We start from the raw sequence: 15,040 nt of genomic DNA, 5'->3' as shown, positions 1-15,040 counted from the left end.
GTGCAGAGAAGGTGATATAGCCCCTCCCCTCATAGAGCCGGTAATAAATAGTCTAACAGTCTAATACAGTGGTCGGCAAACTCATTAGTCAACAGAGCCAAATATCAACAGTACAACGACTGAAATTTCTTTTGAGAGCCAAATTTTTTAAACTTAAACTATATAGGTAGGTACATTGTTATTACCTTAATTAGGGTACTCCTAAGCTGGCCTTTGCTAAAAACTCAAGGGGCCAAAGAGCCGCATGTGGCTCACGAGCCGCAGTTTGCCGACCACTGGTCTAATAGAATGGAGGTGGAAGGACTTCATTTTATTACTTTATTTTTTTTACGCTTTATTGACTTATTATTTTTTAGTTAATCTTCACCCTAGGATATTTTTCCATTGACGTTTTAGAGAGAGTGGAAGGGAGAGGGAGAGACAGAGAGAAACACTGCCTCCTGCACGACTCCCGAGTAGGGCCAGGGAACCTACAACCAAGGTACGTGCCCTTGACCGGAATCGAACCCGGGACCCTTCAGTCTGCGGGCCGACTCTCTATCCACTGAGCCACACTGGCTAGGGCCACTTTATTCCTTTAAATCAGTGATGGGCAACCTTTTGAGCTTGGTGTGTCAAACTTCGCCCAAAAACTGAGCATAACTCGGGTAGTGTGTCACTTTGAGGAAAAAACATTATTTCGCAAATGTTTCATCCTCGGCATGTGGCCGCCTTAGCGGCCGTGTGTCATCAGAAATGGCTACGCGTGTCAGTGCTGACACGCGTGTCATAGGTTCGCCATCACTGCTTTAAATACTCCCAAAATGTTAGATATTTATTTTTACAATGCCCTGCTTTAATTTGCTAATTCAAATTTTCATTACTGAATTACAGTAATGATAGTGGCTATGGGAAGATGATATTAGAAAGTAAATCTGAAAGATGTTGGTAAGGATTAAGGGAGAGGGAGAAATTAAAAGAGACAATTAGATTTCTGACATAGACAAATGTGTGAATGGTGAATGGTAGTGTCTTTCATTAAATTTGGGAAAATAGAGAATGACACAGGTGTAGGGGTAAAATAAGTTAAGATTTGGTCATAGGAAGTTTGAAGCACCCAGACGACATTCACATGGAATTAAAAGCTAATATAAAGGTCTTGAATCTATAACCCTGGAGAAAAAACCTGAATTGTAGAAAGAAATGTGGATATTCTCAGCATATATATGGTAACTTAAGTCCGGAGAAGGAATGAGATTGACCAGATGTATGTAAAGAGTAAAAAGAGAAGGCTTTAGGACAGAAGTTGGAGGAAGAGCAATGTAAAAAACTGAATTTCCCAGAATGAGCTGTGACCCATATACATTATAATCTCCTGAGGAGTTTGATAAAAATCTAGAATCCTTGGCTCCACCACCAACCTCCTGAATTAGACCCTCTGAGTGGCCTCTGAATCTGCATTCAGGCAAGAACCAGATTATTTTTGTGCAAAGTAAAATTTGAGAACCATTGATCTAAAAGATAAGTGCAGTAAGAAGAGAGGGGAAAAAAAGTGAAAAAAGAGCTGTACTTTGCTCACTGCTAAAGAAAAATGAGAATTTTGTGTCACAGTAGCCAATGGAAAAAAGCTGGCAAAAAAAGGAAGCAGCTAATAAATACTTGTTCAATAAGTAACTGAGCAAAGTATTTAAAATTATAGTTTATCTCTGTATATTTCCAAGTTCCTATTACTACTCTGCAGTATAAACAAAATTAATCCTTGGGTAATTGATAAGAAGAAAAATAATAGTGGGGAATATCTAAAAATAGTGGATTGAATAAGAGTCATTTTGATGCCAAAGTCTAGGACAAACTGCAAAGGTTTACCAGGTGCCTAGTAAGTTAGTGAATAACCACCATGACCTCTCAGGTCCAAGTAAATCCCTGAAGTGTATAAACAAGGAAACAGTACTCCATGGCAAAAAGATGGGTTCAGTTTTGAAAAGCTGTGAAATAAAGCTGTCAGCTTAATGGTACTATATAGATGCTCTTTCCCAGATTAACCAAATTACTTAACACCTGACCAAAATTAAGCCACTCCTTCACTTATAAGCTTATTAGAAACCAATAGATAAAGACTTAGTCTGTCTAACTAAATCTGATAGCTCTTCTTTAGCCATAGCTACTGAAATAGTTGCTTATCAAACGAATCTTTGCCAAGGCTGCTAGGCTTCCGGGCATCATTTTGTCAGAAACCTTGTTTGTTCTGAACAGTTAAAAGGATCTGCACTCCTAACACATCTACTTGATAGATAGGAGGTAAATTAATTCACACCTATTTGGGACCCTCCCTGCCCACCTATCCCCAATTTGAAGTCACCACAAAACATGCTGCAGAGGTAAAGCAAACTGGAAAAGGGAAGATATTTACTTCATTAGTCCTATTTTTGCTTTTATTTTTATTCCTTCATTTGGAGGTGTTACCAGAAAGGGATGGGCACTTCAGATTTACTGATTACAAAGTGCTCACTTGTATGCTACTACAGATAAATACATTTTTACTGATTGTTACAACTAAATACCATTCATTAGTTGTGTGACTTGGGGTGACTTCCTCGTCTAAGAGTTGTATGGTATATTCTTAAATAATTTTTCCAAATCTATAAAATTCTATCATTCTAAGATTAGAGAGGGAAGCAATAGCCAAGAAGATAATTATAAGAGAGCTGAAAAAGATGATACTCTATTTACTTAAAATTTTAGAACAATGAATCCAGTACTAGCTAATAGTACAACTTCTTGACTCAATAGGCTGCAACAAACTTGTAACATTTCAAGAATCCATCTGTTAGAACAGGAAACAATCCCCGTCCCTGCCCCCCCCCCCCCCCCCCCCCCCGCCAAAGATGTAATATATAGTAGCTAGGCTCTCAAGCTAATCCACAAATATATATAATCTCCAATGCAAGTGAGTTGCTAGACACTTTAAAATATATATATTTTTTTATTGATTTCAGAAAGGGAGAGATAGAAACATCAATGATGAGAATCATTGATCAGCTGCCTTCTGCATGCCCCACACTGGGGATCGAGCCCACAACCCGGGCATATGCCCTGACTGAGAATCGAACTGTGAACTCCTGGTTCATAGGTTGACGCTCAACCACTGAGCCATGCTGGCTGGGTGCTAGACACTTTTGATAAAAATAGAAGACAGATGTTGCTACACTAGTCATTAAGCAAAAAAGAACATAAAAATGAAACAAAAAAATGTTTATCTTGAAGCCTCTTCTTCACAATGAAGTCAACCAAAAGATCCATTGGCCTGATTACCCACAGGGTAGATCCTCCTAGTGACTAGATTATAATAGTCCACTGCTCAAATCCATGGACTCCCAGTTAAGGACCCTGCTCAAATAACATCAGAGGGCCTGGTCTTCAGGTACACAGACACTAATGGTTCAGAAGTATTCCAAAGCCCAAAGTTGGGAGAAAAACACAGAACTGGAGAAGATAAGGAAGGAAGGGGCCTTTTTTAGATATCCCCTGACCCCAGGGGGAAATGAACTTAGTGACTGGAGCATTCTCTTCACATCCCAGCTCCAGGATTTCCTGGACAATGCTCCTGGGAGTTCAGTGGTGGCTCAGTACACATGGAGCCTAAGAACACTACAGATATGCTTCCTAGCTGGAGCAGGGACTGTGGAAAGAACAATTTCCTGAGCTGCCAGGCCAACTAGTAGACACCTGCTAGTGCCAGAAGCAGCCCCAGCTCTGCCTGTGAGGAGGCTGTGAAGGAATGTCTGCTTCCTGGCTCTGCCTGAAGCCCCATTTCAGCCCCTTTACAGATCTGGGCTTCCAATATATGTGCATGTTCACGAGTCTGCAGTCTGAGCTTGTGGGTGCCTATCTTTATCATCTGGTAAGGCTGGAAATAGAAAAGCCAAACAAATGTTCAGTCTCTTCTCCTGGGAAGGACTACTTACTGTATTTTAAACTTTAACTATAATGATAGAAAATGTCTCTTTAAAGCTATACTTGGGCAACTCTGATTTTTAATTCATAAATACTTGTCCACATTCACTATGAAAACAATGACCTATTATATCTAATTTAAACAGGTTTAAATATCAGGTGAAGAGTTTCAAAAGGTATTTGTCACTCTAGTTTTCCAAGATCTGTTATTTCAATTTGCCCTTGGCCTTTTCCCTGATATTAGGCAACATTAAAATTGAAATCATACTCAGATAGTATAACCAAAAACAAGTAACAAGAAATGTGGTATGTCATGTAGGACACAATATATACACTAAGCTTTTAATTATGTTTCTGAATGTATGGATAGGTCTGCAGTATACTCAAATCTACATACTGAAGGGATCTTGCAATTCTTTAACAAGTATATCCAAATGTGATAATTAATCACAATTATAATGGAAGTTTGGATTTTGCCTGCATTCAAATTATTGCTGAAAGGGCAGCATGGATAATGCACACACAGCTATCAGAGTGGAACTTAGAAGCTGACCATGATATCCAACTCTTTATACGTGTAGCCTTTTCCTCTGATTAAATCCAACTTTCCTTCCCTAGCCTCCTATTGTTTCAATATAGTCACCAACTTTATTTCTTCTAGTATACATTTTTATGATTGCTCAAATCTAAGTATATGTTGTGTAGCAAAGCATTGGAAAATTCACTGAAAAGGGTCCTTTAAAAAGGCATGTAGTAAAGAACCTTGCTTTCCTAACTTTAAGCCTAATAACTTACTGCAGTGGTGACTTGGCAGAGATCCAGAAAATTCTTTAGACTTCTCCCTTTCTGATGCAACCCATACCTTTCCCCACTAAAACATATACATCAATGTGCAAAACGAAGGAATTTGTTTAAAAAATTAAAAAAAAATCAGATTCTACTTTCCCATTGCCATGTTCAGCATAAAAGTAATACATTTCTACCAGCTTTGCCTTTTCAGATGGGCTACTTTCTCAGCTGAGTGGCAGGACACCAAAATGGGAAGGAGAAATCAATGTCATGGAATATAAATAGCTATGGCCAAAAACAATACTGTAGAAGAGCCAATAGGAGAAGGGATCCCCAAATTGCAGCACCAGCGAATTAATTCCCTGTCTCCCTTCATGAGGGCCTCGGGGAAACCATCATCAGGAAACGAAAGAAGGGGGCAAGTAACCAGGACTCACGTAAGATTTCCAATCTTTCCTTAGAGATGAATGTGCAGTGTTTTCTAGGGTTTCTTTTTTTTTAAAATATATATATATTATTGATTTTTTACAGAGAGGAAGGGAGAAGGATAGAGAGTTAGAAACATCATGAGAGAGAAACATGGATCAGCTGCCTCCTGCACACCCCCCACTGGGGATGTGCCTGCAACCAATGTACATGCCCTTGACTGGAATCGAACCCGGGAACTTGCAGTCCGCAGGCCGACGCTCTATCCACTGAGCCAAACCGGTCACGGCTAGGGTTTCTGAAATACGTATTTCTTAAGCCTCAGCTGGCACGGACATGAAAGGAAATTTTTTTCTAGTGTAAGGTAGGTAAAGAGGAAACGCCACCCAACAGGAAGTCAATCTTTTCTCAGATATGCTGAAAACCACTCACCAATACCAACGCTGATTTTTAAATGTTTCAACTCATTCATTATACTTGAGATAAAATGTGCATCCCATGGCAAATCTAAATGTGAACCACACTCTACACAAAAGTAAACCTTGCATTGCGTTCCCATCACCGTTCATCACACGCCACTCTAAGGCCCGGTCATTTCACACAATGGGTTAATACATTTGAGATCAGTGGGCTAAACTGCACGGGGCTCACACTTCACTTTCCCAATGTTCGCTGAACTTTTCAGAATTGCTTTCAAGAGTGTTGAAATCCAGTAAGTTCACCAAGAATCTGTAGCGCGCGCACACACACACACACACACACACGTACTCTTTGGGCATCAGCAGCCACCAAAGGCAGGCAACCATAAAGTTATGTAAGAAAAGCAGGAATTAGTTCAGGCACAAGAATCCAGGAAATCGCATATCCTTCTTGGCGGGGCTACAGCAACTAGGTGAAGACACCATGCCAAGCGCGCCGGGAGACGGAGGGCAGTGCCTGCGGAGAAGATGCAGGCGACGCCACCAGAGGCATCTTCACACATTCCTTCGGAAGGAGAGCGAGGCTTGTCTCTCGTGAGCCCCTGCCGACCTGGGTAACGGCACAAGGTGAAACCACCACAGCCCGGCAGGAATGCCAGAGGGTGGGGAAGGAGACGGGGGGGGGGGGGGGGGGGGAAAGCAGCCAGCAATGACCCCCTGCCTCTGGGCGCCGAAGCTGTCACCGCCCCGGAGCCCGGCGCTGCCACCTGCTTTCTGCTTCCTCCGGGAGCGCTGGTGACGCGTGGGCCCGAGGGGAGCCAGAGGCAGACCGAGAAAAAAACGAATCTATGGTTTCTAAAGCCCGAGCAGGAGAAAATGTCCCCAGGGCCCGAACCCCCCCGCCCCCCCCCCCAGCCGGGCGATGCTCCCCACGCGGCGCGCGGCCCCAGGAGTGGGAGCCTGAGAACTTGCAGGCGGCCAAGGCGAGGGCCGGGCACCCGTGGGGAAGGGGCGGCGCCGGGGTCCTCCGGGCCTGGGCGCGGGGACCGTGGGAAGGTGGGCCGGGGGCGGGGCCGCGCGGAGCCAGACAGCCAGGGGTCGGGCCGGGGGATCCCCCCCAGGGCGAGGGCCGGCGCGGGCGGACAGGGGCGCCGCAGCCGCTACCTGCTGCTGGATCTTCCCGTCCTCCGTGACGACCCAGTGCGTGGTGGCGAAGGCCCCTCGAGCCGCCATACTCAGCAAGGCCGAAAGGCTGAGGAGCCAGCCTGGGCCGGAGCGCGGTGGCAGCTCGCACCGGCCGCGGACCCTGACTGCCGCCGCCATCTTGCCCCCCCGGCCGGGCCGCTAGCACCGGAAGCGGAAGCGGGCCCCCTCCGCCCGCCATCTTGGGGAGGTCGGCGCTGGAAGAGGAGGAGGAGCCGGCGGGGTGAGGACGGCCCGCCGTAGGCAGGCTCCAGCTTGGTGTGGGCAGCGGGGAAGGGCGGCCTCCGGTGGCCGGCCCAGCCTGCTTTCAGGTCGGAGACCGCTTTTTTGTTATTGTTGTCCTGCGTGGGAGCGTGGGAACCAGGGGGAGAGAAAAGTGGTTTACGGTGGAGCCCCCGCCAAAGGAGAAGACTCACACACACATTTAAAAATAAAACCTTGGCTTTTATCTTATCTTTATTTCTGGTTGTGTAAAATAGGTGAGAAATGAAAGGTATGCCTTCAAAGCACCTAAGGGAAGAGATGTGTTATGTTTTTAACTTTACTTTTTTTATTGGTTTATTTATTTTTATTTATTTCAGAGAGGAAGGGAGAAGAGAGAGAAACCTCAATGAGGAGAGAATTATTGATGGGCTGCCTCCTGCACACCCGCATTGGGGATGGAGCCCGCAACCCAGGCTTGTGCCCTGAGGGGGAAATCCAGGTTCATAGGTCGAGGTTCAACCACTGAGCCACACGGTTGGGCGCCATGTGTTACCTTTTATTCTAAAAGCCTCACATAGTGGAAGCTTCCTAATCTGGACAGCGGTTAGTCTAGGGCAGTGGTCGGCAAACTCATTAGTCAACAGAGCCAAATATCAACAGCACAACGATTGAAATTTCTTTTGAGAGCCAAATTTTTTAAACTTAAACTTCTTCTAATGCCACTTCTTCAAAATAGACTCGCCCAGGCCGTGGTATTTTGTGGAAGAGCCACACTCAAGGAGCCAAAGAGCCGCATGTGGCTCACGAGCCGCAGTTTGCCGACCACTGGTCTAGGGGCATTGCTGTACAGTAGAAATAGAATGTAAACTGCGAGCCACATCTATCATTTAAAAGAACGAGTGAAACAACTAACATTTTCTTTAACCCAGTATGTACAAAATATTGTAAGTTCAATATAAAATTAGTACAGATTAGATTTTTTTAAAAAAATATTAAGCCTTGGAAATCGGTATGTATTTTACATTTACAGCTCATCTAAATTGGAACTATCCGGATTTCAGGGACGGTGGCTAGTGGCTATGTTATTGGGCAGCGTGGACCTAGGTGGCAGGTCTAGGCTGGAGACGTGCAGTGTTGGCATCAGGTGGGAGCTCATTAGAAAAGCACATTCATGGTTCTTCTCCCCAGCCCTGTCGGATTCTACCTTCTCACTCAAGTCCCAGGTGACTGGGATGTACATTCAAGGTTGAGAAGCACGTCCCACTAGTGAACCAACAGGCAGTCCAAGCCTGGCCTTTAGATTCTTAGATACGTTGTTTCAGGTATTTCAGGGCTGCCTTCTAGCCTTGTGTGTCATTTTGTATTTAGGTTCATTGTGTTCTGGGTTTTCTCTTTGAAAAAAGGAGGAGAATTTTGCCTGACCATTTCTCTACCTGGTGCATTGCAGGAAAAAAAAAAAATTGCCAAGTGTTTAAACATCACTTTATGCTATGGAAGCAATGCACAACAGTGTTTTTGTTCTTCCCAAGAGCAGCTTTTCTTGAGGACTGAAATAATGAGCATTCATTTAATTAAAAATGTACGGTTTACCGGCTTTTGTCTAGTACTCTGCTAGACATTGGATATGGAAATATGACCACTGAGCAGTGTACAGTCTGGTGGCATATTGGTAGGTTAACAATTGAAATGTAGGATAATGGGCACATGTGTAGAAAAGATAGCAACTAACCAGGTGAAAGGCTTGGAGCAAAGATGCTGATTTGGGCAAAATAAGCAGTAACGGTGAAAAGGTGAAATTGTAACAGGTTGTAAGGATTTCTTATATGCCATACCAAGGAGTTTAAATATAGACAGTAGGAATGTTCCAAATTTCTGAAATAGGGAAGTGGCAAGTGCCGGAGTCTCTTTGTTCTCAGCATTTTATTTTAGGGCATAGAGGTCAACTCTCTTACCTGTGTATAAAGCTAAGTAGTGGTAGTCATCATCATCTAACTTTTATTGAGCGTTTAATGTACACTGGGCACTGTACATGCATATTCCTGTTAATCTTGGCTAATTTACCAGGCATAGGCTGGGTAAGTAATTTAGCTAAGATCATCCTATATAATAAAAGCCTAATATGCTAAGTGTCTGGTCATCCAGTTGGCCATCCAACCAATCAAAGCGTAATATGCTAATGATATGTTAAGGCTGCTCAACTGCTCGCTATGACGTGCACTGGCCACCAGGGGGCAGACGCTCCAACTGGTAGGTTAGCTTGCTGCTGGGGTTGGGCTGATAGGAACTGAGCGAGACAGGCTGGACATGCCCCGGAGCCCTCCTGCAGTCCCTCCCTGGCTGGCCAACCTCCAGTGTCCCTCCCTGGCCCCAATTGTGCCCCGGTGGGGTCCCTCAGCCTGGCCTGGGCCCTCTCGCAATCCGAGCTGAGGGACCCCTTCCCTGAGTGCATGAATTTTGTGCACTGGGTCTCTAGTATACAGATAATAAGCAGCAGAACTCAGATTTGGAATTGGATCTACCTGACTCTAGAACCTGGGCCTGGATGAAGGGTGGTGAGGAGTTTGAGAGAAGCCCCAACATCACATATTTTGCCCATTAGCAATTTCTTTGACACAAGTTAACCTGCAAGGGGGTAGAATCATAGCTTCTGTAGCTTTAATGTACCACATAGCCACCTCTATTTTCCCTAAATAATAACCCTTGTCCTTTGGAATTCTGTGTTAATTTTCTGTTGTTATGTAACAAACTAGAGGCCCAGTGCATGAAATTCATGCACGGGTGGGGGGGGGGACGTGGGGGTCCCCTCAGCCAGCCTGCACCCTCTCTAATCTGGGACCCCTTGGGGGATGTTCGACTGCCCTCTCACAATCCAGGACTGCTGGCTCCTAACTGCTCACCTGCTTGCCTGCCTGATTGCCCCTAACTTCCCCCACTGCTGGCCTGGTCACCCCATGCAGCCTGTTGTTCAGTTATTGGTCATCCCTCACTAACACCCCTGCCGGCCTTGTGGCCCCACGCAGCCTGCTGTTCGGTAGTTACTGTGAGGATGTCCTGATCAATTTGCATATTACCCTTTTATTAGTATAGACAACCACAAATATAGCAGCTTAACACACACTTAACTCAGTTTCCATGGGTCAAGCGTCTGGCATGGTGGGGCTAGGTTCTCTGCCCAGGATCTCACATGATGGATAATCAAAGCTATAATATCATCTGAGGCTTGCAGGCCTCTTGCAGGCGCTCTCAAGTTCTTGGCAGAATTCAGTAAATTGCCATAGTAGGACTGAGGTCCTAGTTTTCTTGTTGGCTACTGACTGTGGTTACTCTAAACTTCAAGGCCACCCACCATTCCTTGCCACATGACCCTCTCAATATGGCATCTATTCCTTCAAGGCAAGCAGGAAAACCTCCACTGCTTAAAGCTCTTAACTTCCTTCAATCTCTGATCCTTAGGCCCTGTTTTAAAGGGCTAATGGAAATTATAAATCAGGGAAATTATATTCACACTAGAAGCCCGGTGCATGAAATTCATGCACGGCGGGGGGTTGTCCCTCAGCCCAGCCTGTACCCTCTCCAATCTGGGACTCCTGGAGGGATGTCCAACTTCCCGTTTAGGCCTGATCCTGGTGGGATTGGGCCTAAACGGGCAGTCGGACATCCCTCTCACAATCCAGGACTGCTGGCTCTCAACTGCTTGCCTGCCTGCCTTCTTGATTGCCCCTAACCGCTTCTGCCTGCCAGCCTGATCACCCCCTAACCACTCCGCTGCCAGCCTGGTTGATGCTTAACTGCTCCCCTGCCAGCCTGTTTGCCCCCAACTTCCCTCCTCTGCCAGCCTGGTCACCCCTAACTGCCCTCTCCTGCAGGGTTGATCACCTCCAACTGCCCTCCCTTGCAAGCCTGGTCCCTCTCAACTGCCCTCCCTTGCAGGCCTGGTCCCTCACAACTGCCCTCCCTTGCAGGCCGGGTGCCTCCCAACTGCCCATCTTGTAGTGGCCATCTTGTGTCCACATGGGGGCAGGATCTTTGACCACATGGGGGCAGCTATATTGTGTGTTGGAGTGATGATCAATCTGTATATTACTTTTATTAGATAGGATAGAGGCCTGGTGCACGTGTGGGGGCCAGCTGGTTTGCCCTGAAGGGTGTCCCGGATCAGGGTGGGGTTCCCTTGGGGTGAGGGGTGGCCTGAGCGAGGGGCCTGTGGTGGTTTGCAGGCCGGCCACGCCCCCTGGCAACCCAAGCGGAGGCCTGGTATCTGGAATTTATTTTCCTTCTACAATTGAAACTTTGTAGCCTGGAGCGGAGCCAAGCCTGCTGCTCCCTCTGGGGCAGCAGCCATTTCTGTGGCAGTTAATTCATCTTCTACAATTGAAACTTTATAGCCTTAAGCGGGTGGGCCCGGCCAGGGTGTGCGGAAAGCTTTGCTTCCCCTGTTTCCGCCGGCAACCCTGGCCTTCTCTCTCAAGCTCCATTCTGCCGCCATTTGTTTGAATTTGTTTACCTTCTATAATTGAAACTTTGTAGCTTGAGTGGAGGCTTAGGCCTGCAACGCTATGGGAAAGCTTGGCTTGCTCTGTTACCTGGGAAACCTTGCTCTCTGTGGCTGTAGCCATCTTGGATGGGGGTTAATTTGCATACTTGCCCTTATTGGCTGGTGGGTGTGGCTTGGCTGGTGGGTGTGGCTTATGTAGCGGAGTGATGGTTAATTTGCATATTACCATTTTATTAGAGAGGATGTTCCCCCACATTCAAGGGAGAAGATAATATGAGGATGAGCATCATTGAGAGTCATTCTAGAATTCTGCCAGCACAGGTCCTGACTGCCAAATTCTGATCTCTAGTCTTTTACTGAACTGTTTCAAGCATCACACGTATCACTTAGAAGTGACTTTACTCATCCTGTTCCCTGCCTGAAATCCTTTCCTTGTTCTTCCTTTTCAAATCTATTATTTAAGGTACAACTCAAATCCCAGATTGTAAAGAAGCTTGTCAACTTCTACTAGTATTTGATTCTTCTGATTTCTCTAATATTGCAATTAATGCTATTTACTTTGTGATATTACTTTGCACTTTTGAACAGCTAAACTCTTAATTTTTTACTAATTATTTTCAATTAGTAAGGCTATTAGCTTCTGAGGACAGGAAGCTAAAAAGATAAATATATTTTTATCTTTCATAAAGCTTCCATAATTCAGTGGTTAGTTTTTTCACCCCCACTCCCCCCAAAAGGTAGGTTTCCCTTTTTATGTAAATAAAACATTTAAAAATCTTAACCTAAATAAAATTGTTGCTACTTATTTTCTACACCCAGATAGGTCACCTGTTACCCTTATTTTATTCTACGACTTGGATATTTCTCTTTCCTTTTTAATTATACTTCCTCTTTTAGATGCTTAGATAAAGCATATTGAAATATAAGATGGTAGTTGACAGAAGTTCTGATCTGTAAATTGTAATTTAATTCCCAGTTGAACAAATGATAGAAAAACCCCTAACTGCATTTAATTTGGTCTTTCAACATAAAGTATTTTGGCAAATAGATCCTTTGATTTATTTACTCTCATTATAAATTATATAATTTTTGAAACTAGGAATTGGACACTAATAAAATGATTTTTCTGGCTTTTTAATTTCTTCCCTTGAGCCATTTTATCTGAAAGTTGCAAAAAATTCTCAGTACTGATATTCCTTAGCAAAAATACTTAAGATATAAATATCCCTGAGAGAGTTAACCCTGGTTTTAATTCTGTTGATTTATTATGTTTTGCTTCATAATCAATTTAAATCTTAGTGGCTTAAGTTTTAAAACATGGTTTATTATTTTCATAGATTGTGGCCAGACTCAGCTAGGTGTTTCTTCTCTTCCTGCTGTTGGCTGGGGCCATTCATAAGGCTGGAATGTCTCAAAATAGCTCCTCTCGCATGTCTAGTGCTTGGCTGGAGTGGCTGAAATGGCTAGGGAGGCTGGGCCTCTCTCTCTCAGGGTATTTGCAGAGGCTGCTTACATGGTGGCTCAGGGCTCTGAAACAGTAAGAGTAGAACTGCCAGTCTCCTTGAGGGCCAGGCCAGAACTGGCAAAGTGTCCTTTCTGCATTCTGTTGGTCAGAGTAACAAAGCTAGCTCAGACTTGAGGGGAAACTATGTTTGAGCAGGAACGGAAGGAATTAGCTGCCTATATGTAGTGAATTTCTTTAGAACAATTCTGAATTGATTGGGTTTGAGAGAGGGTGTGGGGAGGGAGGCTGGTTGTGGCAAGAAGTGCTCTACAGGTGTATCTCCCCAACAGCTACATGCAAAGTGAAGAGGGATTTCAAAGGGAAGGCAGAGAATACATAATACACAATAATTTAATTTAGAAATAGCTTGCCAAATATATCAGGTAGTCTGAAGCATGAGGACTACTGTGAATGAGAGCCAGGGTTCAATCAGCCCAGGTTAGAACCCATAGCGACACCAGGGCTGCTCCAGGATAGCATGATGGTCAGCCACAAAAGCATTTTCCTGATACAGACTTACCAGCCATTAATTTATCCAAATCTTTGCAGCTGTTGGGGAAGACAGTTTTTATGGAGTAAGTGTATTGTAATTATTCATTCTGTAATTAGCTAAGGATCATCCCCCACAGCAAGCTTTTACTCCCTATCTACACCTAAATATCCCAGTTTTATGATTAAAATCACGTTCATTCTATTCAAACCTTTCATGAGTTTCTGCTTTTTAAAAAAATCTTATCCATTATTTATAGCATGATAATTTTTAGTTTGTCCTCATAGGAATACCATTCCTTTATTTATTCCTCTCTGTTCCTTTTCTACTTAGTGTATTCTTGAATGCAAACTAGAACAGTATGTAGTATTTTACCTAGGCTTTGTCTCAGATCTTATTTCTAATATCAACCCTATGATGACCAGAAATTTTATTTGTGGTAACATTAGTTTTAGGGAATGAACATACAACTTCTAGGAATAAATCTCCAATTTCTTAGGTTTTTTTTTTTTTTTTTAGAAATTAGATTTGTTTCCATTACACTTGCTAAAATTAAATCTCACTTGCTGTTTTCTACCCATCCAGAACTAATTTGAGTTCCCCCTATAGTTTCTAAAATGGGGGAAGGATAGTGAGGGAGCACACAGGCCAATGGTTAAGTCATCTAACCTGAAGGATCAACCAAATAGCCGGATGAAGACATAGTAGATGAGGAATTTAGGAGTTCTGGGGTCGAGACTAGGAGCCTACAAGCTTTGAGGCAGCCCTCTTTAGCACAGTCTGGCATTCTTAAAGCCAGGTGTTCGGTAGGTTTTGCTACCTCCAACTCAAATGCTTTTCCTTGAAATCTTTATTAGGTTGGTTCCAATAACCATCCAGGTCTCTGTTCAAACGAATTTCTCAGAGGCTTTTTCTAACCATTCTTGCTATGCTAGCTCTACCACACACTATCCCAACAGAATGCTTCCGTGTCCTTATAAACTCTTACTAGGCTCTGCATAATGAACTCCAGGAGTTTGCTTGACTTGTTCACCACTATATATCCAGAGCCCGAAACACTACCTTTGACTTATTGAAAGCTTACTGTATCAAGCACTGTTTTTAGAGGCTTGAGCAACACGCAAAAATCCTTACTTTGTGGCATTTTAGCCACATTATAGTCTCATCAGGGGGAGACAGAGAGTAAACAACATATAAGCAAATTATATGCTCCAGAAAACATGGTAGGGTAAGTGGGATCTGGAGTCTTAGCAGGATAGAAAGGGGCATTGCAATATGAAATGATTCCGTGAAGTGATCTTTGAGGATTTGAAGGAAATGGAGTAGGCAAGCAGACATAAGAAAGTGTGGCTAGAGGGAACAGCTAGTGCAAAGATTCTAAAGCAGGAATGTGTTTGCCTAGCCTGCATGAAGCCAACTGACTTGAGCAGTGTGATGGAGGGGAAGAGTAGCAGCTGAGGTCAGAAATTAAAGCCACAGCAATGCTTTCGATTTTTATTCCGAAATGAGGAGCCATTGAACAGCTTCAAGTAAAGGAGTACATGTCTCTTTGCTGCTGTGTTTAGAGCAGGCTAGAG

At 44.1% G+C, this 15,040-nt stretch overlaps 1 protein-coding gene across 1 annotated transcript in view; it reads right to left on the bottom strand.

Annotated features, from left to right (window-relative positions):
- TTC17 (tetratricopeptide repeat domain 17) overlaps positions 1-6,925 on the bottom strand; it is an 87,246-nt gene extending 80,321 nt beyond the window's left edge. The window contains exon 1 of the mRNA XM_079788284.1: positions 6,732-6,925. Coding sequence (XP_079644410.1) covers positions 6,732-6,890 — 159 coding nt within the window. The 5' untranslated portion in view covers positions 6,891-6,925. The remainder of the gene's footprint in view (positions 1-6,731) is intronic.
- Positions 6,926-15,040: the final 8,115 nt, after the last annotated feature.

The sequence above is a fragment of the Cnephaeus nilssonii genome, assembly GCF_951640355.1.
Source record: "Cnephaeus nilssonii genome assembly, chromosome: 13".
Taxonomy (NCBI): domain Eukaryota; kingdom Metazoa; phylum Chordata; class Mammalia; order Chiroptera; family Vespertilionidae; genus Cnephaeus; species Cnephaeus nilssonii.
Note: the sequence above shows the minus strand (reverse complement) of the source record. Positions and strands in the feature narration are given on the sequence as shown.